The sequence below is a fragment of the Planococcus citri genome, chromosome 2, assembly GCF_950023065.1.
Source record: "Planococcus citri chromosome 2, ihPlaCitr1.1, whole genome shotgun sequence".
Classification (NCBI taxonomy): domain Eukaryota; kingdom Metazoa; phylum Arthropoda; class Insecta; order Hemiptera; family Pseudococcidae; genus Planococcus; species Planococcus citri.
The window spans coordinates 64,621,984-64,639,785 of NC_088678.1; the positions used below are offsets into that span (position 1 = coordinate 64,621,984).

At 35.2% G+C, this 17,802-nt stretch overlaps 1 protein-coding gene across 2 annotated transcripts; it reads left to right on the forward strand.

Moving 5' to 3' along the window:
* Positions 1-3,476: 3,476 nt before the first annotated feature.
* Positions 3,477-16,632, forward strand: LOC135837064 (uncharacterized). Of its 2 annotated transcripts, XM_065352208.1 has the most exons (12): positions 3,477-3,658; positions 4,025-4,133; positions 4,234-5,432; positions 5,501-5,611; positions 5,681-5,762; positions 5,841-5,879; positions 8,864-9,042; positions 9,158-9,283; positions 9,402-10,163; positions 10,560-10,656; positions 13,979-14,097; positions 14,412-16,632. In XM_065352208.1, the coding sequence occupies exons 3-12, from the start codon at positions 4,323-4,325 to the stop codon at positions 16,365-16,367; spliced, it is 4,581 nt and encodes a 1,526-aa protein (XP_065208280.1). In that variant the 5' UTR covers positions 3,477-3,658; positions 4,025-4,133; positions 4,234-4,322; the 3' UTR covers positions 16,368-16,632. The 2 variants fall into 2 exon arrangements, with proteins under 2 accessions (XP_065208280.1, XP_065208279.1); XM_065352207.1 differs by lacking the exon at positions 3,477-3,658 and adding an exon at positions 3,717-3,890 and having other exon boundaries at positions 4,025-5,432.
* The last annotated feature ends 1,170 nt before the right edge of the window (positions 16,633-17,802 follow it).

The window sequence follows — 17,802 nt, forward strand, 5'->3', positions numbered from 1 at the left end:
CCATCACCAAAAATTACAGGAGCTGAAGTGCATTTTTCAATTTTTGGTGAATTTTTGAAAATCAAATTTGGACTGAAAATCAAATTAACCTAGAAAACTGAAATTTAGTTTATAGGAGGTACCTTACTTAGGACTCATCAAAACGATTGGAAGTGGGTTCGAGGCATTTGAGCAGTTCAGAAGTCCAAACAGATTTTTGAAATTCAAAATTTCTATAGATTTTAACAGTATGAAGAAGGAAAGCTAAAATTCACACTGTACCCTAATTGTTAACTGTTGAGACGACTGGCGGTGCTTTCAAACCACTTTGCCTCCAGCAGCATTTTGGAAATTCGAATTTTCCAAATTTTCACTTTTTCAGTTAGCATAAGTACCTGCGTATAAAATTTGCTGGACAATAATATAAAATATGGCTTTTAACTGGGTTACTGATCCCACCAATGTTGGTAATTGCGGTGTGTCAACAGTCAAGTGGATACTTGACAAGCACCAAATGCGAGTGTAAGTAGTGCAAAAATTTATTTGGACAGATTGCATTGCATGTTATTGAATACTGGATTTCCCACTCAAAAATTAGGCAAAATGTAGGCAATTTTTCAAAAATTGATCACGTTTCCATCATAACACGCAAATTTAATGTTTGGGTGAAATATTTCAAAAAAATTGAAGAATTATTGACAATACAAAAATTGGCAGGTACATATTATAAAATTTACCAAGACGGTAGGTAAAAATTTTTCAAAAAATTTGATAAATTTATATCAAAAATCAAATTTTATGATTTTGACAAAAGGTTTGCCCTAAATTTTGACAAATTGTCAAACGTTGAGAAAAAAGTTTTAAAAATGACTAAATTAAAAAAAATTGTCAATTTAAAAATTCTGAATTTGATAATTAGAAAATTAAGGAAAATTTGGTTGGTCAGAAAAATTTCTGAAGTAGGCAAAGCTGCTGAAATTATATAAATTTTTAAAAGCTTCTGTCTCTACTTCGCTCGGTCTCGTCGCTTTTTTTACTCGTAATATGTATATTCAAAATTAAACTTTCTAAAATTCCATCATTATAAGTTTAAAAAATTTTAAATTTCGAGAACATGAAGTTTTTGGATAAAAAACGTTTTTTTACTTCTTGAAATACAAAGTTTCAAAAGCTTTCATCCCTCGCACCCTCGCTTCGCTCGGGCCTCTTTTATTTTATTTTTTCAAAGAAATTTTTAAAAGATTCAAGATCAAAAGTGAAAACAATGTAATATTCTCAAACAAAACATTTTTTTTAGTGAAAACAATGTAATATTCTCAAACAAAACATTTTTTTTATTCTCAAAACACAAATTTTTGATTGCTTGTCTGTTTACTTTTTCTCTATTGAAATTTCTAAGAAAAAAAACTTCATTCACATATTCTAATTTTGAAACCAACAAATTTCTCACATACCTATATCATTTTTTCACTTTTTACTTCGCTCAGGTACTTACCTACATTCATCTCTCTTTTCCAAAATGAAATCCAAAAATTAAAAACGGAAAATTAACATTTCTTCAAATCAAAGAACACCTACATAATATGTACGAGTATGTAAGTAGGCAAAATTGTAATATTTTTTTCATTTTCTGTAAAAAATTGTAATTTTATTTGGCAAAAGTGGTATTCTTTTCTTATGCCAGTCAGCAAATTGTTATTTCTCATTCCAATTCTTTTTAGAGAGGCTACATTAAAAATCATTAGGTACGAAGTATAGTACAAAGAAAGTGAAAACTGAAAAATGATGAAAAAATTAACAACTTCGGCAAAAAGTCTTAGAACTCAAGGGGTTTTTGGTCAATTTAAACGAGATAGCAGTCTAAATGATGTACTTAGATGTAGAATCAAGCCCCATTCGTGCCCGAGGAATTTCAAAAGAAATTTTGTCGATTGAGTGCAGAAAGGGTCTAAGTCCCATTTGTTTAGGCAGCAACAGCGCCGGCGCACGTGAATATTTTTTTTTCTAAACAGTGCTAAAAATTGTGTCTTGGGGTCCTCTTTCAATGACCTTAAGCATGTTTACCAAAAATTTTTGATTTTCAAATAAATCAGTTTTTTGTTATTCCTGAAAAACGCGAAAATGGACTTATCCTCTTTCCGCACTGACCGATTCAACTGTCAAAGTCTTGCTTTTTACCAAAAATTGGTCAAAGACTTCACTATTTTAGCAAAAATTGCAAACAGGCCTGGACCCTGGAGATCAATTTTTTGCTAAAAATTTCAAAAGAAAGTTTCATTTTTTGCCAAAAGTTGCTAGAAGTCACGTCATGTCCAAGGTTCGCTATTTCGCCAGAAATTGGCAAAAATTCTCACTTTTTTGCTGCAAACATAAAGTCTTACTTTTTTGCTGAACAGTTAGGTACAAAGTAATCCAAATTTTTTGGCAAAAATTGCGACCAAGCGTCACTTCTTTGTCAATTATTTCCAAAACGTCCTGCTTTTTGTAAAAATTATTGAAATCTCAATCGAGTTTTTTTTTTTTTTTGGTAATTTTTTTCTGCATCAAAATGTTTGTTTGAGTTTCGTAACGTTTTTGGTTATACCAAAGTCCAAGTCACTTTACTAATTTCCTTTCGATTCTACCCTCTGGACTCGTCCGACCTCTGGACTCTGGTCAAGCAGATCAAAATTCAAAATGAAGTAAGACGCATCGTTTGTGAGGTCTTTGTGGGTTCGAATATCAGGTCAATTTTTCGCCCTTATTACCCTCTTCCCACTTCAGTAGCCCAAACATGGTCAAAATTTGGTGTTATTCATGGTTTGTTGGTTTTTGTAACTAGTGAGTTTGAATTATCATCTACTTTTACGATGGGGCCCCTCTGAGACTCTGAACGTCTGAACCCTCTTGTCGTGTGTGTCTTTCTTCATTCCCCAGAATACGTTAAAATGATGACGTATGACGCATCGTTTGTTATCTTTATCTTTTTAAGGCTGTTGAGTTCGGTTCGGATATCCATTTTCCTAATACGACTACTCATTGCATTAGTACTCCTCATTTTTCTCACTCCTAATTTCTAATAATTTGAAAGTGCCGAATTCGAATGTCTTTTTTCATATTTATCTACTTGCGATTCTTCGTTCCTTCCCAATAATTTTTTGTTTTTTCTTTTTTGTTGTTGTTTTTTTAAAGTCACTTGTTTTAGTTTTTTTATGCTGAGTACTGAAGAGAAGCAACAAAGCAACAGAATCAACTAATTCAAGTTTAATTTACAACATTTCAAAATTTTATTTATTTTCATTCTTCGAAATCTTCGAATTTATTTCAAATTTCAAATCATGAAAAATGAAATTGAAATTTGAAAATCATTTTTATTTAAAAAAAAAAAAAAAAAATGAAAAAAATAAAATAGGTCTCTTAGATAGGTAAAGAAAATCAAAAAAACAGTTGGTAACAATGGTTATTTTAATAATGGCAACACTGAATTTAGGAAAAAAATGAAAACATTCGCCGAAAAGTTTGAGAAAAACTCCATAGTGGCGAATTCCGATTTCGGAAAGTTTATATTTCAATCGAGTTTTATTAATTAATTTTATTAATAATAATAATTATTTCTCGAAAGTGTAATTATAAAGTAAACCACGATGGCTTTACTGAACACCTCAGTGCATCAATGGATCCCCGATGGAGTGAACTAGTGGTAATGTTTATCATCATAATATTCGCATCTACGTAATTATAGTCGATTATTCATGACGCTTCGTCTATTCTTATACATTAAATTATTGAAATAAGACTAGTAAAAAAGTATTTCATCGTAATGAAGCATGTTTGTACAGTGAATCAAACGTACAACGATGTACTTGGCTTATAAAACTTGCAACAGTTGAACTCGTTCCGGTGTTATCGACCGCATGCAAAATTTAGTTTGTGTTTGTATTTTTTTTCCTTCAAAGATAGCCATATTGTCTGCGTTATCTGATAATGTATTTTGTGTACATGATCGATCCTTTTTGCATGTGTGTGCTTCAAGATGCACCGACTGAAAGACTTGGTTACTTTTCAGGGTAATTCGTGTACGTACGAATTATGTTCAATGACGAAGACGACGATGATGCTGTATTCTTGAGTGATCGGTTCGTTGTCGCAGATCTACGTTAAAACACCCCAGTTCGGTAAGAATATCAACGTTAACTGTAAAAATCGCGCTGGTAAATCGAACATACAGTGTTTTGTGTAAAATAATAACGATAAAACTTTCGTTCGTACGAATAGTATAATCCTGTAGCCGAATGGAAGACGTGTAGTTTTTCCGGCTACTGCTAAAGTTTCGAGTTCGGTTAATTCATCATCCAAATGTCGATATGACCTCAAAAGGATCATTCTCCGATGATCGAATTTACGACGATTTTGAACTGAGTACCAATCCCAGCGAACCGCATCTGGGTGATATGGCATCGAAGCCGTCAGCTCCTTGGCTGAATCGCGAAAAAGTACCGGAAGATGATACAACTCGTTTGTTAGAATACGAACGCTCGTTTAAAAAAGGTCAATTGGGCGACCATTATCCTCGCAAAGCTGCCAGACAAAACCCAGCCGAAATCGAAAGCCAAGCTAAAACAGTTCGCTCGTTGCAAAGAGAGAAAATGAAATTCGGCGAGACTTTCAGCGAGTGGGCTTACGACGATGAATACGATAACGAAGATAAATCCGATGATAAAGATGACGTCGGTTACGATCCTGTGCAAATGTATCATGATACCGCGGCGTCCAGACTTTTCACCCAAGAACGATTCTCGAACGAGGATATTTATAACGACCTGCTCGACGAGAACTATCCAAACGCCGGTAACCGTAGATCGGGTAAAGTTGGTAAAATCGTAGTCGAGAATAAACTCGAAGAGAAGCTGAAAGCTTCGTTAATTGAACCCAAAACACCCGGTCGAACTTCTCATATGGAGCCCAGAACACCTTCTCGAATGGAACCCAGAACACCTTCTCGAGCTTCGTTGATGGAACCCAAAACACCCTCTCGAATGGAGCCCAGAACACCCGGTCGAAGTTCTCATGTTGAACCCAGAACACCCGGTCGAAGTTCTCATATGGAACCCAGAACACCTTCTCGATCCTCGTTAATGGAACCCAGAACACCCGGTCGAGCCTCGTTAATGGAACCCAAAACACCTCGAGCAAATCGAGGAGGCGAAGACGATGATGTGATCATCTTAGACGACTGTATGCCAACCGGTGCACGACTCAGAAACGACACTAATAAAATCAAAATCTCTCTCAACTCGGACCATAAACATAAATCCTTCCCTCAAGATTCGGGTTTCGAGGACGATGCCCCTGTTCCAGGTACTGAACTCGATCACCCTACAAAGATACCAGTTCTAGAGACTCGAGCCCCTGCGGGTGCTGCTGCTTCTGCTCGTCAATTTTCCAATCCTGCGTTCGCTAACTACTTCAACCCTGTAAGAGTCCGATTTCTTCGTTCGCCTATCACTATCGAACTATTTTAATTATCGAAAGCTCGTTTCAGTTTCCCGGAGCCGTTATACCCGAGACGCGTGCAGGTCGTAATTTCAATCCCGAACCGCCTTCATCGGTGGAATTCTTTACGGTCAGACCGCCTCAACCTGCAGGATTCACTGTAAGTTTATAAAATAACGATAGAATGATACAAATTTGAATTTATTACTCAACGAAGACATTATCGCAGCCTTCTCATGGCTGGGTACCTGGTAATCAAACAACTACGCCTGTTCTGGCTCCTGTCGCTGATAAAGCCCCTCGTGCTAAAGGTAATAATTTCGATATATTTTCATCGCCGTATGGTTATTCGAAGATGACTTATCTGAGGTTAATTTTTTCTATTTCAGACTCTTCTAAAGCTGATAGTAAGGTTACGAGCGAAGATGGTAAGTTGTTGGTTTTTTTTTACCGATTGGTTATTATCGAAATATGTTCTATTTTTGGAGATGAGCTAAGTGTTCTGAGATCATAATTTCATTTCAAATTGTGTAATTATTGTTGAATAATTGTTGCTTAAAGATGATCACGAAGCTAGCCCAGTTTATTACGAAATTTTGGAAATCAACAAAAATTGAAACAAAATTCAGTTTTGGTGAAATAGCATTTAGACTAAGCTCGTTTATGGAGCTTTCACGTGATAAGAAAGTTGAAAGTGGCAAAATTTTCGTGTTTTATCTTGCGAATAATTTTTGAAAAAAAAAAAAATCTCTGAAGACTGCAAAAGTAATTGACACCCTCTCCCCCTCCTTTAGTGTGAGCTAGTGTGAACCTTTCAACTTTCTAACTCGATTAAATCAAATTTTTTGTACTATTTTCTTGAACCCAAATTTTTCAAAATTAATCGAAAGGAGAAATGTGGCCTTTTCTTTTAAAAATTGTTTAAAAAGTCTGTCAACGTTTCGCTTTTATTGTCAAACTTTTATTGAAAGTTTCACTCTTTTGCTGAAAATTACTAAAGATTGTTACCTTTTTTGCAAAAAAAAAATTCAAAAAAATCAATTTTGAATAATTAAACGAATAACCCTTAAAATAATATAAATAGAATTTAAAGATCAAACTATTGAAAAAATTGAAATTTATTTACTATAAATTATTATTTTGAAAAAAAAATTATAATAAGTAAACTTGAACTTTTAAATTAATTAAAAAAGGCATCAAAATTCAATTTTTTCCTAATTGCTCAAGTTTTGCTTTTTGGAAAAAATTGATAGAAAAAAGAAGCTCTGCCTGGTTAGAATCTTTTTTTTTTCAGAAATCGTCAAAATTTATAACTTTCACGTTGAATATTGCTAAAAATTTGTAAATTATGTAGTCTCTTTTCTGACAAAAATTTGGGAAAAGTATAATTTTCTTAATGAAATATTTTTTTGGAAAAAGTTGTGTATGAACCCTTGAAAACGCGGCCAAGGGGTGATCAGAAAAATTATTTTGTAGGGGAATTATTTTCAAGAACATGTTATTAATTTTATTTTATATAAATTTCAACAATTTTGGGAGCTCCTGCATTATGAAGATCCCAACATCGTTTGAGTTAATGAGGAAGATTTTTTCTTTTGAAAATGGATCGATCAGAAATAGAAAATTTTCAACAATTTTTACAGATTTTATTTTATTTTATACAGATGAAAGACTATGTAGAAGGGGACTAACATCGTTTTGGGAGGTCAATGGAGGGGTTTTGTTTAAAAAGGGGATATTTGAGACGATTGTGGCCAGAAATTAAAATTCTTCAAAGTTTTATAAACCTCCAATTTTTTTCTTGTTTCTTTCTTTTTTTTTTTTTTTTTTTTTGAAAACAGGATTACGTATTGGAAAAATTTTGACTCGAAAATGAGAAAATTTCCAAAAAATGAGTCATTTCATTTTTTTGAACCATCTTTCTCAACTCAGGAGGGCTTTATGTAAAAAAAAACAAATATAGCTGGGGAAGCGAGGAAGGTTTTTCTTAAAAAAGAGGGGTTTAGAAAAATTCGGACGCTAAAATAGGAAATTTCTATCTAGGTAAATTGTATTTTTTTTCATATTTCAGCTGATTAGGGGGAGGAAGGGGAAGACTGCTGGCAAAACTTTTTCTGATTGGAAGGAAAATCAAAAAATTGGGAATAATCTACTCCTATGTAGTTTCTAACAACTTCAAGGAGGAGCCCAAAAAACTAAAAATTCAAAACGAGAGCGACCCCAAAGGACCTTAGCGTGTAAACTTGAGGTGTATGTCAGTATTGTTACATTTTAACGTTAGGTACTTGAGAATTGCTTGGTTAAGCGGTGGATTTCTTCAAATATTCAATCAGTAGTTGAGGGTTTAATCTTCCATATTGAATAAGTCACAAAATAATTTCTGAAAATTTATTAAATAGATGGGCTGAAATTGTCAAAGTCTCGCTGGTTTCCAAAAATTGCAAAAAGTCTCGCTTTTTGCCAAAATTGCCAAGTACTTAATCTCAATTTTTTGCTAAAAATTATCGTTTTTTCGCAAAAAATTCCCCGAAAGTCTCGATTTTTTTTTGTTGCAGAAATAGCCAAAATTATCACTTTTTTACCAAAAACTTTCAAAAACTGTCAATGTTTTTCTTTTTGCCAAAAATTGTCAAAAATTCTCGTTTCTTGTTTTTTAGCAAACAGCTAAAAATTGTAGTATTTTTTGCAAAAAAGTTCCAAAAAATCTCATTTTTCTAAATTTTATTTAGAAATTGCCAAAAAGCCCCTCTTTTAGCTAAACTTGTCATTTTTATTGTGCCAGAAATTACAATAATTCTCACCCGGTCGCCAAAAATTGTCAAAAAGTCCCGTTTTTTGATCAAAAAGTTGCAAAATACTTCAAATTCTTGTTGTTATTTTTTTTATTTTTTTTTTCGCAAAAAATTTCCTAAAAGTCTCGAATTTTTTTTTGCAGAAATAGTCAAAATCATCCCTTTTTACCTATAACTTTCAAAAACCGTCAATGTTTTTCTTTTTGCCAAAAATTGTCAAAAATTCTCGTTTCTTGTTTTTTAGCAAACTACTGAAAATTGTATACCAAAAAATCTCATTTTTAAAATTTTTGATTCAGAAATTGCCAAAAAAAACCCTCTTTTAGCTAAACTTGTCATTTTTATTGTGCCAGAAATTATAATATGTAATTCTCTCCCGGTCGCCAAAAATTGTCAAAAAGTCCCGTTTTTTTATCAAAAAGTTGCAAAATAGTTCAACTTCTCGTTGTTATTTTTTTAATTTTTTGTAAAAAATTGAGAACGAGTCCTGAACATATGTTCACTGAAAAAAAAAAAATGATAAATAAATAAACGCTTCGATAAGAATATTACTCATTTTTTATTTACGTTTAAAATGCTTCGAAATACTCTTTAATTTCTCGATTTGTTCCATTTTGTAGCTGTCAAAGAAGAAATTCGTCAACAGAACCAGAAACTTATGGATCAACGTGATCAATATCTTCAGAAATACAATTCACTCAGCGAAGAGCTCAACAAATTGAGGAAAACGAAGGAAGGTTTGATGGATACGAAAACTCCTCAAGCGGACGAAATCCTCAGAGAGAATACCAAACTACAAGTACGTGTATTTTTAGAAGCGATGCGATTTTTTAGTATTATTTTATTTCCGAATATTGTCGTACATATTTTCGAACAAAACGTTGATTTGGTATTTTTATTAAATTGTTTCAAAGAACGAAATATCAAATAAAATTAAAGCGGTTAAAAACGTGATCGACATGTTGTCGAAAATCATCAAAGATGAAGGATTGAAAGGATCAGCTGATAGTTCGGAGGAAGGATCGAAGAAAGCCGACGATGTAAGTATTTCGAAAGTTGGTTTATCCACCCTTCTCCTGTGCCACTTTCTTGTCTATCTATTTTTAGAAATTAGACATAATCCTGTTTATTTACACCGGTTTCTTTTCTCCTCCGCAGGACGATAACGCGAAAGAACACAGAAGGAAACGCAGATCTCGATCAAAATCACGTTTCCGGTCACGATCCAAGTCACGTCGTCGATCCAGGTCCAAATCACGTCGCCGGTCGAAATCGCGTATTCGTCCTCGATCCAAATCGCGCGCACGACTCCGATCCAGATCACGATCCAGGTCCCGTTCCAGATCCCGTTCGAGATCTCCTCGATCACGACGCCGTCGTAGATCGCGTTCGCGCGATAACTACTATCGCGGACGTCGTTCCACTTCCAGGGACAGGAAGCGAAACAAACGAGAAAAAGACGAAAAGGTCGTCTCCAGTAGTACGAGCGCCGTGTCTCCGGTACAGACTCCAAAGGCAGCTTCACCTACGGCCGTTAATCCTCCTCCACCTTCCCCAAAGAAGGAAACGGTACCGGTAGAGAAACCGAAAGAAGTCAAACTTTCGGATAGATTCAAATCGTCTTTCGAAGATGTAGTATACAATCGGCCCGTCGAGCCGCCCAAACCTCCCGAAGGTCCGAAATTCTCTAGGTTCTCAGATAAACCAAAAAAACCCGAAGTTCCAGTCCCCGCGGTTCCCGAGAAGCCTAAACCACCCAAGCACGTATCACGAGGTTGGGTTCGAGGTACCGCCGAAACCGTGAATTACGTTTACTACGATCCGGAAATACACTGGTGTCGAGTTTGCAACGTGTTCCCGAAAACCGCCAAGGAGTATTTGTTGCATTTGCACGCTGAGGAACATAAGAAAGTCTTGACGGTTAGTTTTAGCTTCAGTTTTATTCATTTTTTAACCTACGTATGTATTATCGATTACGAGTAATGTACAAGAGTCGAATGGCGACCAACGATGAAACAAGTGCGATGGTGTTAGTTGCTCTTTTCGGCGGATGACCCCACCCCGATGTATATACTAATCATGTTCAGGGGTTTATTATTTCGAATTTTTTAATTTCGAATCGAATATTATGAAATTTCGTCGATTCTCGATCAACATTGTTGTTTTGATGGAACTTGCTTGATATCTTGGTATGTAAATTGATTCTAGAAATTGGCAAATTTTTCTTGAATATTTCATTTTTTTTTCTCGATTTATTAGTTGTTATACGAATGATTTAGATAAAGAATATTCAGACGTGATGTATGGTTATTTCAGACTAATAACTTGATCGATTATCCGTGGCACAAGAATGTATCAGATGCAAGAAAGCCAACCATTCCCGATGCTCCTACAGAAAGGATTCCTATTCGAGGTAAATTATTGTCGAATGGAGGATTTCAAGTAATGATGAGTATTCGGATTTTTGCGGAGGTTTTGAATATAATCTTAAGTCGTGTATGTTTTAATCTCAATTTTGATTTTTATTCGGTATGAAATACTCGGTTGTTTTGGGTTTGAATTTTTTGTAAAGTTAGGTTGTTCATTTCGTAAAATTATCAAATCGATCTTCGAATATGAACCGAATGCCAAGTTTTTCTAGAGATCCTTTCCAAAAAGGCGAAGAGTGGCCCAAATCTAAAGTTCGTAGTAGTTTCGTATTAATTTTCAAAAAAGCAAATGAATAAATATTTTTTGGTGAGTGGAAGGGAGGGGAAGAGGGAGGGTCCTGAAGTTGTGAAAATTGAACAGGAATGTAGCAATCTAAAAATTTTGATTAAAACTTTAAAATAGCAAAACCGAACAATTTTTGAATTTATTAACAGTTGGTTAGTTGATAGAAAGTTGAAAAAGCAAAAGGAAGTGGGCTGAAATATATTTTTTTTAAATTTTTAAATCGCAGAAAAAATCTTCAAAATTGAAATATTTTTCATTAAAATTAAAACTGAGCTCGAAAGTTTATACACTTTTTCAAATTCAAGTTTTCAATTTCTCTCCGGCCTTCAATTTTCGAGGGAAAAGCACTAGAAATTTATTTTAGAACTCTGCTCCCTAATTTGTCGTGGAAACTTCGCATGTCATTTTCATCTCAGTGGTATTTTTTGGCTACGTTTTAGAATGTTCGAAAGGTGGAAGAAGGGGCGGGCACAGAGGAGTAGGATTGGGGAAATGAATCGAATTTTGAAATCAGCGTCATCTGGATCAATGTGGGACTATATTTTTAGTCTTTTTTTTTCAATTTTGATGAGAAAGGAGGCTAGGGTGGTCTTTATTTCGATGTTTGATTTTGTATGACTCCATTCACCCACTTCTCTGGTTAAATTTTTTGAGAAAATATTACTCTATTTTTTGGATTTTACATCAAATTTGAAAAAATAGTACACGGAGCCCCCATCACTTCCCCCTCTCCATTTGATAAAAAAAATCGAAAAATAACGTAATTGAAAAACGTTGATTGAATTTTGTTCAATTTCACGAGGAAACTCTTCTAAAGTACCTACCTGTTTTTCTGAAAAAATCTTTTCTGGTGTTGTAAACAATGTGAATTGCCCTGTACAAAGCTCCCCCCCCCCTCCCCTCAAAAAATTAAAAATAATAAAAATTAGACAAAAGTGGACCCAAGCTACTCAAAAATTCTCAATTTTTGGATCAAAAGGAATCCAATAAACTTTATGAAAAATATTTTCCCATGGTTCCAGAAATGTTGAGCCTCACAACAAAGCTCCTCAGGATCAAAAAAATATAAGCAAATAGAAGTTGGTTTGCAAAGAAAAAAAAATGTATTGGAGCGTCAACACTTTTCTAAATAACTCTTTTTTCGAAAAAAAAACCATTCCTACTCTTTAAGTGATGTTAGTTTCTTTTCCTTCCACATAGAGCTCCACAAAATCGTGAAAATTTAAAAAACTGAATTGGAAGGTCTGTATCAGAATTTTTCTAAAAAAATCTCCCCTCCTTTGGCCCTCCAAACACTCTTGATCTACTTATAAGCAGCTTTAGAAGTTGAAAAAATGGATAAAAGAGAAATGAAAGTAGAAAAATTCAGACGTAGAAATTGGAAATTTCTAAAAAAAAATCCGCTGGTTTTTTTCTTATTCATTTTTTAAAACTTTTATTAATTTTTAAAAACTCTGTAAGAAGCTTAACATTGCTTGAAAGACAGAATTGGAGGGGGGGGGTCTTGAAAAAAGGTCACGTAGAAGAATAATTTTAATCCATAGTAAATTTTTGTCAAGATGTTTTGATTGTCTTTTTTTTAATTTGGGAGGAGACTGCCAGCTCGACTTGATATTTTTCTATTTTTCTTTGTATATTTTATTTTTAACTACTGTCAGAATTTTTATTCCATTTTTTTTTTAGTCACCTTCCCCCCCCCCCCCTCAACCATCTCTCCCTCCCTCTCCCTCCCGGTTCAAAAAATTTAAATACGTATACGAAAAAAACAATGTTTTTTTAAAATCAAACTTTCTTCTTCTCAAGAGAAAACTATTTTTGGTGTTCCAGGCAAATTTTAACCTCCCCCTTCCCCTTTATCACTTCAAAAAATCAAAACATTCGAAAAACTTGTTGTTTTTTCATTTTTTTTTTTCAAATCAAACTTTGAAATATTCGTTTTATTTTCTGCTTCTCTGTGAAATTTGAGTTTTTCAGCACTTCTTCTTGAGTGATTACAAATTGAAAAGAAAAATTGAAAAATTTTCGAGAACTTACTTTTTGTTTGAAAATTTTTATTCAAGATGTTCATTTTTCGGCGAATTTATTTTGGAAATTGTTCAACCATTTTTTCCCAGTAATGTACGATCTGAAAATGTTCTTACTTTTTCCCGTCACTCCTCTCCTCTCACTCGCCAATCAAATATTTGAAGCAATTTCTTGCTAAAAGTCTTGCTTTTGTTCTGCTTTTTCATGTTGTATTACTTGTTAGACACCTTGCCTTAAATTAATTGGTAAAAATCGACATGTCTCTATTTTTTAGTATTTTGGTGAAAATTGGCAGCTCTTGTGCCTTTTCCTCCTCGTCCTCCTACTCCTCCTCTTGAGAATGTGAAAATCTTGAAGGATTTTGAAAATTGATTTGTTAAAAGTAGGTAGTAAAAAGGCATCGTCACTTTAATTTTTTTAAAATTTAAAAAGGGTAACTTTCAAAAGTTGAGCATTCGTTCAAAAAAAAAAAATTATTTTGAAATTTCTATTATTCATTTTAATAAATAAATCTGTGCTGTTTATTCTCTTTAAAACACCGCAATCCATGTTGCTCAATTATAAGATCTTCTCCGCCCTTCAGCTTCTGAGAGGTGGGGGGTCATTTCAAAAATTTGAGCAAAATTGAAGGACTCGACTTCGGTTTTGGTTTCAGTTGATATGAAATAAAGCAGGTGTTATTAATTTTTTTTTAATTTAATGGTTTTTTTTATAAGAATCTTGAAATAAGCTGAATAGATATAGGTCAAAATATTTGAAAGATTTGACCAAGTGTTTGATGAAATTATTGATGAATAAATCCGAGGCTCATTGAACCAACTATCATATCTTCTTAAGATCGATTGGGTTCACTAAACGTACCTCAATTTGTAATTAATTATTGAAAACTTATTAAAATTTATTTTTTTAAATACGCATAACTCATAAGTATGTAAATATAATGTAATGTAACAATTCACCGCCCATTGACAAAACTAATTTTCCGGTGTGATTAGGTTTGCCATTCTTTGTCTCGGCGACTGCGTGGTACTGTAAGCTGTGCGACCAATGGATGGGTGATTTACATTGCGCTTCAGCTCATTTGAAATCGGATGAACACGAAAGTAATTACATGGTGAGTACGAATTAATTCTACCGATCATATTTGTGAATTTACTTGCTTATTATAGGTCACGAATTATGTATCTATGGAATAACCTACTAAGAGATTATCCGGTACTTATGGACATGTGTAAATTTTGTAATAATCTGGCGAAGTGGCGGGAAGAACGCAGAATGAGTTTGTCATTTGGTTAAATTTGTTTGTTTTCTGATTCATTTTTTGTATTACCTACGTACAAAAATTTATTCGTTTATTTACTCATATACGTATTACGTAGGGTATCGGTATCGTTTTCGTTGTCTCTGATTTTATCGTTCGTGTTTCAGACTTTCTTGGAATCGAATCCGAAATGGGAAGACCACTGGTTGGATAGTCGAGCGAAGGCCCATTCGACGCATACGGTCAAAGCGCCCGAAACCGTGACTCCGGCTTATTCGATGGAAACTTACATCAAACCTAACCCGACTCCACCACCTCCGCCGCCGATTCACTTACGCCCCTCGGGCGACAAGAAACGTTCGACTAGTACGAGCAGCACGAGCAGCAGTTCCAGTTCGTCGAGCAGCAGCAGTGCTCGCGGATCGCACAAGAAGAGAAAGAAAACCAAAAAGAGTAAGGATCGTAAACGTAGCGTGGAAAAAGAAAAAGATACGAAATTCAAGATGGTCGTATCGGATGCGAAGAAAGTTCGAAAGACGCACGTATCGGAGCCGGCTGTGCCGACGACTGTATCGTTCGATGACGACGAAGAAGAAGAAGATAAATTTGTACAGGAGTGGATGACTCCGGGTCGCAGTAAAAGTAAAGATAAAGATTTCCAAGAACTTAAGAATAAACTTAATAAAAAGAAAGAGGTCGTTTTGCCGGCTCTGCCTCCGTCGATGGAGAAGAATAAAGCGGTCATAGACGCCGGGGCGAAGAGAATTTCTACTAGTCGTCGTAGTCGCAGTCGCACTCCGGAAAGGGATCGATCGCGAAGGGACGACGATCGAGATCGAAATCGAGGAGGCAGAGCTAGTCGATTCGAAGACAGAAAACTATCACCTCGTGACGATTCTAGATACAAAAAAACCAACGGTAGCGATTCGAGATCGTCGGATAAGTACAACGATAAAAATAGCTCTAGAGATGGTAAATCCGGCGGCGGCGGAGATTCTTCGTCCAAGAGCGCTCCTAAGAAAACCATCATCGATCGAAGGTTCCCATTTATTGGTAAAATGCCTTCGAAAAACGCGCTGAAAAAGACCAACGATCCGGCCGATGCGAAAGCTAAAGCTAATCAGACGAAAGAAGCAGCTGCGTCGAGCACCTCTGTTAAACCGGCTGATCCTCCGAAACCAGCCGAGCCTCCAAAGCCCGTGGTTCCGGCTAAGCCAGCCGAGCCTGCGAAACCTGCGAAGCCAGCAGATCCGCCGGCTAAGACGACCGATCAGCTGGCGAAATCTATTCAAAAACAACTCGCAGAATACGATCGCGATCGTCCGCGAGACGTTGACGTGGCTGTGGTCGATATGGATATCAACGAAGACGAAGACCAGCCAGTCAGCATCGTCGTCGACGATAATGTCTCGAGAAAGAAAGATTTCGACCAAACGCTGAAACTACTCTATCCGGAGAACAAACCGCAGCCTAGTCAAGCCGACATCGCCGCTTTTCCACCCAACTTATCCCAAGATTACTTAATCTCGTTGATTAAATCGACCATCAAAAATAGGCAACTAACGTTGAACGACGGTAACGAAAACTCGCAAATACTAGAAATCGCATCGACCATGCAGCAAATGCTGTTCAACAACATGACCAACATGCCGAACGTGGCCGATATACCGATACCGACCGACGATCGACCCGTCCACATCTCCAGCCAGGAACAACTCTACAACGTACCCCTACCGGAGCAACCGGACGTACCCGGGGTCGAAGAAGAACCCGAACCCGATCCTCCTGGCACCGGAGACGATTCGGCCTCCGCTAAAAAGAAAAAGAATCCGATTTCTCAAAAGAAACGTAGGCACATGAGGAAAATCCGAGAGAAGCTCGAAGAGCAAGAGAAACTGCTGCAGCAGAAAATCGAAGAGTGTACGAGTCAAAGCGAGAACTCGTCAGAAAAGAGCGTCGATACGAATGCTTCTGCTGCGTCTACTTCGGACTCAGCCAAGACCTCGGCTGTGACCCAAGATACGAAAATGGAAGCGGAATCATCGGAGCTTCCTAATGTTATGGATAGCGATCTAATGATGTTGGGCATTGACGAAGGTGACTCGGCAGCGTTGCTTTTTTAACACTTTTTACCATTTTTAATGGATAACTCGCTGGACGTTGGTACTCCCTTCGATATCGATACGAGAGTTTTTGTTGATTTGTGTGGTTGAGATTTTAATAATTTTTAAGTTGTATTTTGTCGCGTGAAATCGATTATAAGTTTCGGTTATTATTATTTTTTTTCTTTCGTTTTCTTCTTTCTTTTTTTTTTACGTAGTTTACCAATTTAATAATGAATATTCCTTATTTTAGTGTATTTTTCGAAATAAATGTATCAAGTTTTTAGGGCGGTGTTTTTGTGCATGGAATTATTTTTTTTATCTGAATATGGAGATTTAAAAAATTTAATTTGAGTTGGTTTTTTTGAGAGAGAGGGAGGGAGGGGGGGGGGGGGGGTAAATTGGTTTGTAATTGGGGAAATGAGAAAGTAAACTTATGAATTTTTGTAATGAGAATCTTTTTGAGCAATTGGTTTGTATGTAATTGCAAAAATACGAGTAGAAAAATGAACTTACGAATTTCGTAATGAGGATTTTCGCTAATATTTTGGATCTGTTTTTTTTTGTTTAAAAATTTGCTTTTTGAATTGTTTGAAGATTCTCTCACTGTTTAATTTTTACTTCTCATGAGAAAAAGGTGCTTCGCATTTTCAAACTGATTTGAATAGTTTCAGTGTTTGAAGGATGGGGAAAGGGGAGGGAATAGTGAATTCAATTTTGATTCATCTTTTTTTTTGGGGGGGGGGGGGATGAAAGAAGAGTGTTTGAAATGTATAAAATGAGGGCAGTAGTGTGAATAATTATACTCAAAGGTGTATTTAAAGAGATGAAAATTGAAAAAATTTACCCCGATGAAGTTTTACGAGTATTTCTTAATTGTGGAAAACTGTTTTGAAAAATAGAAAAAAACGAAACTTTGAATTTTTTTCTTGAAATTAAATCATATCTGAATATCAACAATTTGAATTTTTTTAAGATCATAAGTTAAGAGAAAATATTTTTAAATCTCCGAAGCGATGGTTTTTTTTTTTAGAAAGTTTATTGATTACTCCGAAATTAATGTTTCATTTCAAGTGAATTCTAGGTTACTAATCTGTGTTGTTTTTTTTTCACGTTCTAGATTTTCTTCGTGTTTGAAAGTTGAAAAAGTTTAATGTAGATCCAGATTTTTCGAACGGATATTCTCTTTCAAGGGCTCCTTCAAGTGTCAAGGTAGGTATTTTTCTTACTTGAAAATGTTTTCAGTGGCATAATCTGGGAAACTGTAGAATTACCTACATATGTGAAGCACGTTCGAAGCCTTATCGAAGGATTGTTGATGATTGTGAATGGAACTGCTGTGATCGGTTACTTCTTATTATCTCAAAAGTGGATTATCGTTCGCTTATGCCAATTTTTTTTTTTTAATTTAAAAAATTTCATTTCAAAACATTAAAAATAATGATTTTGAAACTGT

Bases quoted from the DNA above. Each gene is read 5' to 3' on its own strand.
- LOC135837064 (XM_065352208.1), top strand. From the start codon at position 4,323: ATGACCTCAAAAGGATCATTCTCCGATGATCGAATTTACGACGATTTT. The intron at 9,284-9,401 runs GTAAGTATTTCG...TCTCCTCCGCAG, and splicing joins GATCGAAGAAAGCCGACGAT to GACGATAACGCGAAAGAACA. The intron at 14,098-14,411 runs GTGAGTACGAAT...TTCGTGTTTCAG, and splicing joins AACACGAAAGTAATTACATG to ACTTTCTTGGAATCGAATCC.